The sequence below is a fragment of the Prinia subflava genome, chromosome 18, assembly GCF_021018805.1.
Source record: "Prinia subflava isolate CZ2003 ecotype Zambia chromosome 18, Cam_Psub_1.2, whole genome shotgun sequence".
In the NCBI taxonomy this organism is placed as follows: domain Eukaryota; kingdom Metazoa; phylum Chordata; class Aves; order Passeriformes; family Cisticolidae; genus Prinia; species Prinia subflava.
Genome location: NC_086264.1, coordinates 2282493 through 2295482, shown reverse-complemented (window position 1 = coordinate 2295482; position 12990 = coordinate 2282493). Strand labels below are relative to the sequence as shown.

The window sequence follows — 12990 nt, the reverse complement described above, 5'->3', positions numbered from 1 at the left end:
CCAACAATGTGTGACCTTCTGTTTTGCACTGAATTTTGAGGTGCAGCTTGATGATGAACCTTGAAAATATACTCTCTTGCCAAAAGAACAGCTATTTGCCTAATTTGAGAGGAGTGTGACTGGGCTCCTGTGGCTCATCCTCTTGGCAAGAGAAAATAATTCCCGATGGTGCCTCCACAGCCTCCTGCAGCTGAGCTGGAGACAACCTCAAAGGAGGAGCTTTTGATTCCAAGAAGTGTAGCTCCCAGGTTTTCTGTACAGATTTGTCTAATCTGCATTTCTCGGGAAACTCCACTCTTTGACAAGGAAATTCTGACTTTTCTGGGTGGTCCCTCGAGGCAGCCTTTCCCGCGGCCTCTTTCCTTTTCATCTTGGAGTTCCTTGGGTTGTTTTTGATTGCACATTCTCATCACGCTTTTGGGAGACAGATAATGATTAGTTGCTCAAGAAAGACCATTTCCCTGAAAATCGATAGAAGAGCTGTCATTCAGCTTATTCGTGGTCTTACTTCCTAAGCTTTTATTTGGTTATTGGGGTAGAATATGTAAAGTGTGCTGGGATGTGTGACTGCCTCTGTCCCTGGCTTGGAGAAGCTTTGTCTCAGCCAGCAGTGCCAGTGGGTGGGAAAGCTGAGGAGGAGCCCTGTGAGCCTGTCCTGTTGTCCATGCAGGAGAGATTCAGGAGCAGGAATTCACACTGGCTCTTCTCGCTGCTATTTTGCCAGGTCCCCCCTTTTGTCTCTGCCTTGTTAGTGCCTCTTTTGAGCCCAACTAGGCCAGAGGTCCTGTCCCTTATCCAGAGGTCACCCAACTGCCCCAAAACTGCATTTTTTGTGGCTGCCCAGTGCTGCTGGTATTGTGACAGAGCAGATTCACTGCTGGAGGTGCTGCTGCTGTTACTCGCTTCTAACCTGGTTTATTTTTGTTTCGGTCCCTCAGGTGCCTGTGTCTTCCACGGCCTCGAATTTGAGGTAGGTGAGCTTGAACACGTTGTGCTGGGGAAGGGTTTGAGAGGGAGCTGCTGAACCTGACTCCAGTTGCTGCTCTTGTCACCCCTGTTACTGGGGGTGCAGGTTGCTGGTCTGTCAGCTTCCAGTCTGCTGGAAAATGCCTCTCTCCTTGGAGAGGCTGGGAATTCTCCCTCGGCATCTGGACCCAGCCTGTCTAACTGTGGCTTCAGTGGGTGAAAGGATGTGAGGGATTTCCGGAGTGTTGGAAGGCACAAATGAGCAGTGCCAGGCAGGGTGGAAGGTGGTGCTTTGTGAAACACCAGTGCAGTGCCAGGATATGTTCTGTGTTTCTTTCCCTGAATTAATGAGCTATTAATGACAACTTAAAACTTAACTTAAAAAGCTTAACACTTTTTCCCCTCACAGTGAGCCTGGTATACCCTGACTCATCCTTATAAACCCGACACATTTTCTTTTCTGGTGTCCCTAGAAATGTAATCTGCGAGCGACTTGGTACAAGAATCACAGTTTTTAAGAATTCATGAACAGTGTTTTGCTCTGTAACACTTGTCTGCCTTGCTCTGGTCCTGTGGGCTAAAAGGAGGTGGCTGAGGTACTTTGTGTCTCTGGAATGCTTCTGGACCTGCTTCCACAGCAGGCTGGCTGGGGGATTTGTTAGGCAGGGCTGGGAGGCAGCAGCTGTCGGGGGTTTTGTTTCTCCTGGAGCAATAAGAACTGGAAATGTGCTCTGCACGTGTGACACACTGGGCACTGAGGAAACAGCTGGTGGCAGGTGGCTCCTTTGGCCTTCCGAGGTGGGCTCAAGGTCCAGAAGTCTTTCTGCTCCGAGAAGGGCACGCAGGGAAATTGCTGGAGGGGACTGTTCTTGGTGGGTGGCTTGGGAGGGAGATGCGTTTGTCTCTCTTAATGATGCATTGTGGAGGGTCTTGACAGCCCCCAAAAGAAACCTGTAACAACTTTTTGTGTTTTAAACCATGGCTGGAAATGCTGTTTCCTTGCAGTGTCTCCTGCTAGTCAGGAATTTCCTCCCTGCTTGGTGCAGAAGAGGTCAGGATGATTAGAGGGATTGGAGCACCTCTTCCTTGAGGAGAGGCTGAGAGAATTGAGATTGTCCAGCCTGGAGAGAAATTGTGGGATGGCCTTTGAGTACCTGAAGGGAACATAAAGGTGGAGAGAGATTGTTTCAAAGGGATGGAGTGACAAAGGGGAATGGATTCAAACTAACAGAGAGGGTAGGTTTAGATTGGATATTAGAAAGAAATTCCTGGCTGTGAGGGTGGGCAGGCCCTGGCACAGGTTGCCCAGAGAAGCTGTGGCTGCCCCTGGATCTCTGGAAATGTCTGAGGCCAGGCTGGATTGGGCTTGGAGCAGCCTGGGACTGGGGGAGGTGTCCCTGCACATGGCAAGGGGTGGAATTGCATGGTCTTTAGGTGCCTCCCAAGCCATTCTGTGATTCCATGTGGAAGTGGCTGTAGGTGAGCTGCTCCTGGGTTATTGCAGGAATGCTGTTTGCCGCAGGAGTCTCTGAAGTCACTTGGAAAACCCTTGGTGCATAAATCAAACATTTAAGTGCAGCGATGCAGGCACTGCAGGGTTGCTGGAATTGTTAATGCTGCAGAAGTTCTGCCTCTTGCTTGACTGACTTAGCTCCCTGTATACCCAGAGTCAGCTTGTGTTCGTGGCTTTCCTCTGAGGGAAAGCACAACTGTGTGGAGGTGCTTGGTGTTCCTCTCTCTGGCTCATCCTGTCAGGGAGTTTTCAGCTCCACACAACCAGCACAGCCCCTCCCTTTACTTAGAGAGTAAAATCCACGTTATTTTTTCGTAGCTGTAGGCCATGGGGAGACACGCTGATGTCACTCTGACAGTCAGGGTGCGTGGGAGGTGTTGAGTGAATCCACGGCAGCACCTTTCTGCCAGCTGGCTCAAGCCAAGAGGAGGGGAAAAAGGGAGGGGAAGGGCAGGGCTGTGCCTTAAGGTGGTTTGGATGGTGAGCATGACTTGAAAAATGACTTTATGTCTGGCAGAGGCTACAGCACAGAAGGACAACTCCATCAGAGCAACATCCATTTTCATTTTGTGTTCTTTTAAAACATGAATGTCTGTGGCACCAGCTGCTGGTAGTGCACCTAAGGATGGATATCTGGGCTGACAGATTCTTCTGGGAGTTTCCTGAGACACAAATGGGATGCTTTGTTTTAACACCATAACACGCTAAAGAAGCATTTTTTAAAAGAAAATATTTTTAATCTTTAGGTTTAAAATTGGGAACAGAATAAAAGGCCCTAGCTTAATTCACAGTAAGTGGTGTGCTCGAGTGGTGCATTGTATTTGTGCTTCTACCAAAATTTTTGCCTCCCTGTTTCCTCTTGAAACATCTGTGTGCGTTTTGTTGTCAGTAGTTTAAAGAAATCCTGATTTTATGCTTTTAAGATCAGAATTCTGTTTCCATCAGTAGTTTGTGCTGGACAGAAATTAGAGTGGAAAGTTAATAAATAAAAAATGCTGGGTTTTTTTCCCCCCAAATTTTAAATCTCCCATTCCAGATAGCTTCTACTATGAATAAATTCAGTGACTTTTAAAATAAATGTTAGCAAGTGCAGCGCACTTCTGGTTAGGGAATATTTCAAATTAGCAGTGGAAAATGAGCTTCATTTTAATTTCATTAGAAAGATAAGAAGTTACTACTGAAAAATGAGATCAGAATTGAATATTTCAGTTGAAAAGTTTGCTTGTTAATTCTTAAAATGCTCAAGATATTTTTGTTTCTAAATAATGTGATTTAAATGCCACTACTTAGCCTGGGGCTACATCCTCTGCATGTACACAAATGTTTTGCAGTTAAGATTTATTAATACAGTAATGTGATGCCTCTCGTGGAGCAAATCTCATCTGCTTGTGGGTTTCAGAAAGGTGGGATCCACTGAGGATCAAAAATAAGTGATTTTTGCATCAAGCATGTGCTTCTTTGTTTTCCTTGAAAACCGCAGTAAAATACAAAGGGATGGAGATAGACTCTTTATTTCATGGTACCAGGTAAAAAAACCTTAGATGTAAGATTTTTCACCTGAGGATGAACTGAATTCTTGTCTCTTCGTCAGCAAATTAAGAGGACAGAGGCACACATTTTAATATGAAATCATTATTCTGTTTTTATCTTAGTGGTTCTAAATGTCACCTTCTTGTCCAAGAAAATGAGCCCTTGTGCAGTAGCAGCATCTCTGAGTTCCCCTGAGCCTGGAGCTGGGCAGGGGTGCAGATCCACAGCCCCAGCGTCTGGGAGCTGCAGTGGCACCATGTGCTGGTTTTGCAGTGATTGGCATTTGGTGGGGAGAGAAGCCACCCAAAAAAGTGATTTTTCTAAGAAAAGCTGTGACAAAACCAACCAGTGACTAGTTTTGAATACTGACACCTTGTGAGACCGCTAGGGAGCTGAACACACATGTTAAAAATCAAAAACCCAGGAGCTCTCACTTTCCGTCTGGCCTGGGAAGAGGTCACAGGGCGCCGGCAGGTCGGCCCTGCTCGCTGTGTGCCCCGCGGGCTCTGCAGCTGTTCAGAGGGGCCCCACAGCTGGAACTGAATGCAGCCACAGCTTCGTGCAGCCCGAGATCCTGGCACAGCCCCAGCGCCCTGAATCCACCGCCCAGCATCACCTCCATGGCCTGGGGTGAGACATAAACTCCTTCCTTGCACAGGTGAAACTCGCAAAGCTCCAATCCCTTAAGCGAGAGGAAAGGACGGAGTGAAGACATGTACAGAGACAACATGAAGACATTAAGGTCAGTGAGGGAGGAGTCAAGTCCCAAATGAGAGGGGAAAGAGGAGATGCCTAGTCTTAGGCTGAAATTCTTTTGTGAGGCCATGGTGATATACTAGAATATCCCTTTAAACAGTGTGGGGGGATGGAATTTTTAGACTGCAGACATGAGCAAAGGCATTTGTGCTGAAGCAAGTAACTGTTGGAGTGGCTGTGATCTCACGAGAAGTTTGAACACAGAGAGAGAGAGAGAGAGAGAGAGAGAGAGAGAGAGAGAGAGAGAAGATGAAGATCTGCCCCCAGGGAGAGAAGATGAAAATCTCTGTTCCTAGAGATGATGATGATCTTAAAAATAGATGAAGAGAACCTTTGCTTTTGAACAGCTCATCCTTAAAATGGTACCCCATGAGTTTATATGGCCCATAAATCCAGCTTTGGGAAGGCTGTGTGAGATGGGAGGGACTTCACAAAATGCAGATTCCCAGGTGGCTGCTTTTGTGAGAATTAAAAGCCACAAGAGAATTGGTTTTTTTGTGGGGAATTTTTCATGGCAGACCGAAAGAGACTTCTCTCTCTAAAAGAACTGATGAAAGACTATTTTAAAGGTGGAATACTGACCTGAGTTCTAAGTTTTGCCTTTATACGTTGTCAGTGGGAAGGGAAAGAAAGGTTGTGGGGGAGGAAGAAGTGTTTTGAAAGTTTTATTCTAGTTCTTAATATTTTTTTTTCTCTCTTTTAGTTTTGTTCATAAAGCTTTCTTTATACCCTTTAAAGTTTGAACCTGCTTTGCTTTTCTCCTAACCGTATCTCACAGCAGAAAACAGAAACGGGCAAATCTGAAACCACTACACCATCCCAGTGAGCTTCCCAGATGGGAGCTGTTGATCCTCGAGCCATGACTGAAGTAGATGATTAACATCTAATAACAGTTACAGGAGCTATGTGCCAGAGCTTGGCAGGAGATACTGACTTTTCCATGGATTCATTCACCAGGACAGGAATTCAACAATTACCCAATGTTTAGAAATTTTCCAAGTCATTGTGCCTTCCGTCGTTCAGGATGCTTTGAAGAGCTCTGTTTAGGAAATCACACCTTACAATTCATCGTTTCCTTTTTCTTTTTAAATCCTCACCATGCAAAATGCCTTTTTCCTTTGCTAGGTCTCTTCCTCATTCCTTCCCTCTCTTCGACCCTTTCAAAACGTTGGTCAGGATTCCCATTAAACCTTGGCCAGGATTACATTTGCATTTTCTCTTTAGAGGAGGGGGTTGCAGTGTCTAATTAATTGATAAGAGAAATTTTAGAACTTTGCTGTACATTTTCAGTGACCTCCAAAGAGCTTAAGGATTTTGTAAGATAAGTGAGGGAAGTGGATCCCCACTTTGTTGGCAGATTGAACATTTTGCCAGCCCAGGGTGCGTTTGAGACCTTGTTCTTCACCCTCAAAACATGAAGGAACTGAATGTCCTCTCAGGCTCTTGAAATAAATTGTTAGTGTTTTAATCCATCGTAAACCTTAGGCAAAATTGGACTATTGTGTCTGGACAGTGGTCCCATGTGGAATTTCTCATCTCTAGGGTGATTTCATTGTGTTCCTTTTTCCCTTTTTCCCACCTTGAATATTTCCCGTAAAAATGCCATTATAGTTAAATTAGTTTGTTCGGTGTTGTCCAGGGTAAATCATTCCCTGTGCCTTTTCAGCAAACATTAGCTCTCCAGTTCTTGCTATTTTCACCACTGAATTCACCCAAGATACTCCTTGGTGCTTTCAGGAAGACAAAAAACTCCCAAATGTGAAGCTCTTCCCAGCTGGGTGCATTGATTTTATGTCACTGCTCGGATCTGTGAGCCTTGGGAGGGGCTGTCAGGAGCCACGTTTGTGATGTTGGTATGCCAATATTTCTGCCATGCATGTTAAATAGCTTCCAGTGGGAATGCAGGCAACAGACTTCCCTGGGAAGGCTGCTGTAATTCTCCTCGTGCTGTGGTTTATTGCTGAGCTGTAGATTAAGGAGACCCGTTAGGATAAAAGACTCGATTTTGTAATCATTATATCTACTCCAAAATCATTCCGTAATGAATCCTCTAACTAACCCCGGGAGCTCAGCATCCAAAGGATCTTTATATCACCAGCTGCCATGCTGCAGCTAAAGGAGAGTCCCAGGCTCTGTTTTTCTGAGGATCAGCCAGGGGAAAAAAATCCTCTCCCTCCTCCCCCAAAAGATAAATCCTGAACATGACTTCTTCCGGGATTAATTTGAATAATTTTAAGCCAGATGTTTCATTACTCAAAAAAAAAAAAGTTTCCTAACCTGCTTTGCATGTGTTTTATGGAGATCAAAGTGAAACACCTTTCAGGCTCAAAACTGGGAAATTTTAATTTAAGGATAATAATTTTTTGGGAACATCAACAGGACGTAAAATTTGGGGTCTTACATCGATATGGCAAAGAAGCAACCTGAACCCTTTGGTTATCAAACCAGAGATCTTGTTTCTAACAGAATGGCTCCTTGAAAATCTTAACCCTTTCCTTTCCTGGGTTATTAATTCACCTGTTGTTGTGCATGAAAAGATTTGGTCATGGTCACATGGGATTAATTATTTTTGGGTGCTCAGCCAGCTTGAGACTGATGTGCCATACATCAAGTGTTGTGGTTCATGGCTATTTATATTTTTGGAGGAAACACAGGGTTGATTGTTTAATTATGAAAAACTTCTGCAGATGGAGACACAGTTGTCATTACTGACATGCCAAGAGCAAGTTCTGAGTTAGTGGATGCAGTAAATCCTTTTATGCATCAAGCCAGGAAAAGTGGTTTCAGGGGAAAACATGAGTAAACTTGATAGCAATTTCTTTCCCACATTTTTTTGCAATTTTATAAATTCTTCTATATACGTAAAAAGCCTGAATTTCTTGAGTGCCTAAGGAATTCTCAGTATTGCAGAGTACAAGTAACTTGCTATGCTTTTATTCCAGTGGGTTAATTTTTTTTGTGTGTGGTGTGTTTTGTTTTTTTTTTGGTTTGGTTTTGGTTTTTTGTTTTTTGTTTTTTTTTTTTTTTGTTTTTTTTGTTATTTTTGTTATTTTAAAAATATGATTTCTAGAAGTGTTCCATTTTCAAAACCTGGGTTTGGTTTTAATTTGGAGGCACTTAAAAATTGCATCTACTCATTTCTGTCTCAATTTCTCAGTGAAACTGCGAGATCATGGTGGTTATGGGAAGGGAACCCTAAAAGTGCCTCAATCTGCTGTTAAATGGAAATCTTGCAAACCAAAAATGAATTATATGCTTCCATTGAGTGACATAAAGGGTAATTTTTAGGCCTCTTTTCCATGTTTTATTTAAAACAAAAATTCCCACAATGAAACAATAAACTTAATGAAAACGTGTTTAAATTTTAATGAAATTCTTAGGACAAAGCAAAGTCAAATATGTTATTTCCAAAGGCATTGGGAGACTTAATATTAGATAAAATGGAACCAATTGAGATACAGTCGATTAAAAATTGAGGAGAACTTGTCCCAGAATTTGGGCTTTGAGCTCTGTTACCTAAGAGCCGTGCATCCCACAACTCCACAAGTCTGGCCATGACTGCAGGGCAGTATTTTGCAGTAATTTCTTTTCCCCCTTATGTTGTAGTTTTACTTCCTGAGAGGTTTTTGGTGGCTTGAATGCAATCCAGGGAGGGATCCTATGTATGTGGTGTGTGATTAACAGGTGTATCTGTAATGACACAGCATAGCTGATATCCATCAGCACAGTGAAAGTAGAATGGATTTTAAAGTCATTTACCTCTGTAATGTTGGGGGTTCCTTTTCTGTGTGGTCCATTAATATTTTGATTCTTTTGAGCAAATTTAATTAATTCAACACTGGTCCTGCTGTGTCTTTCGGAAGGTGATGTGGCTTTAACGACCCTGTGTGCATCCTGCTGTGCACCACAGAGTTTCTCTAGCCACAGGATCCTTTGCAGGGGGTTTCAGAAGGATGCGCTGGTTTTAGAAGAGTGGTAAGGCTTCACCCTTTGGAGAGGAGTGTGCTGGAGTTACCACAGATCCTTCCCTCTCCTCTGACCTCATTTTGTGGGGAAAGATCTAAGCTCACAAGATGTAAGACTGTCAGTTCTCTTTCTTGCTTTGGGCAGAGAAGTATCTGTGAGATCAGAGGCAAGCCTCTTGAAATCCCAAGGAAAAGGCGTCATCCACGATATGCTGTAGCCTAGGAGGGAGCTGTGCAGTTCAGCTGCTTTTCCTGCTGTGATCAGTGTCCTGTGTTGTCCTGTTATCCCCTTGGATGGCATTTCTGTCTGGTAAGAGCTGCCTGTGGGCACCTGGTGAGTCCAGAAGCACTGATTTATGACATAAAGCCTTCTCATCACCAGTGTTTGGATTATTATGGTGATGCTGGTCTTCCTCATTAAAATAGGAAGTATTAGTATCAAAAATAAACTGGGAACGATACTCTCTAGGCAAAACATTTTTGCTGGGCTTTCACTGCTTATCAGCAAGGTATCAGCAAGCAGTGCTTGATGCTTTTGAGCCTGTGGCTTTGTGAAAATAAGGCAGGATTGAAATCTAGCACAGGGAACCAGCAGTTTGTTGATATGTGATTGTTTCCCTCCTTTTAGCCTAGCATGGGAACAGGCATGTTGTTCTGCAGGTACCTGATCTAGTCTTCAAGGTCAAATCTTTTCCTCAGCATCCTGTTTATACAGATGCTTTCATTACCCTGTACAAATAGCTGCTAAATCCACATGTTCAGACCGAGGAGATGATAATTCCTCATCTGGCAGCCTCACTGAGTAACCTCCTTGTTAAAATCAGCTGTAGTGCTATGCAAAAGGTGCTGTGAGGTCTCTATACTTAATATTTCTAGTGTATTCTGTATGGTGCCAGAGTGTTTCTAACCTTATTGAAGTCATTTCATGCTTCTGTAATTCATTGGGTTTTTAGTATATTTATAGATGCTATTTTATCAAGCACTGCAGTAGAAATATTTGATGAGAGCATCTGGCTAAATCCATCACATCTTGTGCAACAACCTCTGAAAAAATAACCTTGGTAATTGAGCCTTTCCCTGTTTAGACTGTTCCACTAATATTTTAAAGGCTTTAGATATTTAATACCTTTGGGGTGCCACAAGTGTCACTGCTGTGCTTTTCTGTGGTGGAAGGCACATCAGACAGCAATGACACCTGAAACAGCAGAGTCACATCTCAGCTCACCCCAGAACCTTGGCCGTGAGGGTGCAGAAGCAACAAAAAAGCTGTGATTTGTTGGGATTCATATTGGGAAACGTCCCTGAGATGGTGCTGACAGCAGCATCTGTGTGGAGTGACAGAGCAGGGTTGTGTGAGGAGTCTTGGGCAGGCCAGAAAAATGAGAAATATCTGCCCATGCTGGCAGGGAGAGCTGTTCCCGTGCTTAATCTTTCAGTCTCTGGGAAGTGGTGCCGGAGTGATTTAGGTGGGGTTTGCAGCCTTGCCAGCTTGCAGCCTTGCAGAGAAACTGGAGGTGAGGCTTATGGAAACACGAGCAGCGCGTTTCTATTTGGGGAGCCCACATTCCTGCTCTCCTGAGCCCTGAGCTGCTGTGAGTGCTGGAGCTGCTTTGATGTCGGTGGAGCCGGGCATTTTCCCAGCTGAGCACTTGACCCTGGCGCTGGCAGTCAGCCTTCCAGCCACTGAGCTCATTTAATGAAGCAGGGCTGCAGGCTGGCAACAGCCTTGCCAGTCGGTGTTTTCCAGAGAGAGCATGGATTTGCCTTCTCACCTCCCTTGCAATGGATTTGCAGCAAGCTCAGCTGCTGCCCTGTCTCTTTTTCTTACCTCGTCTTGGCCCTACACATAAAGTTTTGGCTCTTGTGAGGTAAGCTCCCACCGACACACGTAAAGAAATGATGTGGCATTGGATCTGGAAGTTTAGAGAGAAAGCTGGCTTTGGGGAATGTGTTAAAGGTGGGATGGAGATTCCCTTCACTTGGCTGCCTTTAGACACCCTAATGCTCAGCTGCCCTGGTTGGGAATGCAGTTCCCCATGTGATTCTTGTGCTTATGAACCAATTTTGTGAAGGGCAGTGTGCTCTGGCATCCAGAGGCTGCAGTCCAGGCTGGAATACCAAAGGTGCTGGGGAATTGGCAAGGTCTTTCCTTTACCCATTCTGGTTCTCAGTGTGGGTGCAGTCCATGTCCTGGTGATGTTCTCGTGACTGAATTGGACAGAAGGGGCTGTGTTTGGTGCTCTGTGCATGTTCCTGCAGTAGTTTCAGCAGGGTTATTCTTGCTCCAATCAAATATGATTATCCTTGCCTTCCCAGGCACTTGGAGTGTTGGAAATCCATCCGTGCTTTGCCTCTGGCTTCCCTGGGAGCAGCTCCCGGCTGTGCTTTGTGTTCGTGTCTCTGTTTCCTGGCAAGGCAGTTGCTGTGACTGCTGAGAAGTCAAATGAGGTCCTTGACTGGGTTTGTTTTTCTCGTTGCTCAGTCAGTTCGGTTGCTGGGAAGGTGATGATCCGTATGTGTCTGAAGGAGTTGGAAAATGGTGTTTTAGGAATCCAAACAAAACCGCATTTCTCTCTCACCTCCCCTCATTTCCCCTTTCTCCTAATCACCATTTTACAGAGACTTCCAGAGGATTTTCTGATGAGCTTTTGGCCTCCTTCTGTTCCAAATGCTACTTTATTGACCGTGTTGTCCATATGGGGACCTCGAAGTGCAAGCAGTGCAGTGGGACTGGTGTGCAGGAATCTTTTGGTATCCTTTACACAGAGAGTATATTTTAAATTTTATCAGTGACAAGAGTTTTTCTATAGGAAGTTCCTTCTCCTACTGTTTTCCCTGGCATTTTAATGTGAGCATGTATATAAATAAATAAAAGCTCCTCCAGGCATCTTTTTTTTTTTTTTTTTTTTTTTTTTTTTTTTTTTTTTTTTTTTTACATTGTACTTTCAAATAGCTGCGCTTACAGGAGCCAGTTTCCAGTTTAATCCAATTTTTTACAGACCTAGGGAAAGAAAAAGCCTTTCCTGTGGACTTTACACACTCAGTGGAGGCCAGAGTTTAAGAACTGTAGGAGAATATCAGCAAGGGGCACCCACCCTGACCCTTTGAAGTGTTAAAAGCAGGTGTGCATCTCCTGTATCCAGTCTTTGGGCAAGGTGTGTGTACTCTTAAAAAGAAAAACAACTTGAAAGCTGAACTAAACAGTGGTTGATTGTATTTCTGTGCCCTCGGGGCTGCTGGAGGTTTGTTTTCTGCCAGGTGTTTTGCTGTTTATTTTGTGCACACCAAATCTGAAGAGTGGCTGTTGGTAAAGGGAGTATTTTGGGTAGTGCCTTGGAATAGCATTAAAAACCCCAGAAAACCTACAGAAAAGTCCTGCAGAATTTATCAAACAGAAGGGGCTGTGCATCAAATGGTTTGTCTGTTTTCAAAACAGGGTTTTTTTGAAAGTTTTTGGTTCAGGATTTAGGCCAGCTCTGATAAACCTGTCACCTTTGCTGGGGTTGTAGGTGAAGGTATTTGTAAGAGAAAAAAACCACTTCTGGTGTGTCTTGAATCTGTACCCATCTTAATTTCCTCAGAGCAGGACATGTCCTAGCCTCAAGGAGGGGAAATCTCATTTGTTCAAGTGAACCCTCTATGGAGACGTTCAGAAGCTCGGTGCTTGCTCCTTGTTGTCTGTCTCAACCAAATTTGTGCACAAAACAAATACAAAGCTGGATTTGCTTTGGAAAGCAGTGATTTATGGTGTGGAGTCACTAAACATGCTTGCACATGAGTCCTTTGGGCATGCATAACAGCTTAGCTTGGGAACCTACCACTAAAGCATTCATTCCTTCTTATCTTGCCCCAGAGGCCAGGGCCAGTGGTGTTTTTATTTCTGTTCCCAAAGAGCTGGCTGCAGGCAGAGATGAATTAGAGGGGGGTCTTCAGGCCTTCTGAAGGGGGAACAAAGAGTTACACTTTGGTATTATTTACAGAAAAACCTCCACATTATGATATATTGCATCTGAATACAGGATACAAACATCCTGGCTTGTACTGGAATTAGGGTGGCCAGCAGGACCAGGGCACTGGCTGTCCCTGTGTGCTGGCCTCTGGCAAGGCCCCACCTTGACCCCTGGGGACAATTTGGGGCTCCTCATTCCAAGAAGGACACAGAGGGGCTGGAACATGTCCAGGGAAGGGAATGGATCTGGAGCACAGGTCTGGTGAGGAGCAGCTGAGGGGGCTCAGCCTGGAAAAAAAGGAGGCTCAGGG

The 12990-nt window shown here is 44.4% G+C and overlaps 1 protein-coding gene across 2 annotated transcripts in view; it reads left to right on the top strand.

The window, feature by feature from the left end:
• FRAS1 (Fraser extracellular matrix complex subunit 1) overlaps positions 1-12990 on the top strand; it is a 109026-nt gene that overhangs the window by 1800 nt on the left and 94236 nt on the right. For both annotated transcript variants that reach the window (XM_063415489.1, XM_063415488.1), the window contains exon 2: positions 939-970. In XM_063415489.1, the coding sequence (XP_063271559.1) occupies positions 939-970 (32 nt within the window). The remainder of the gene's footprint in view (positions 1-938; positions 971-12990) is intronic.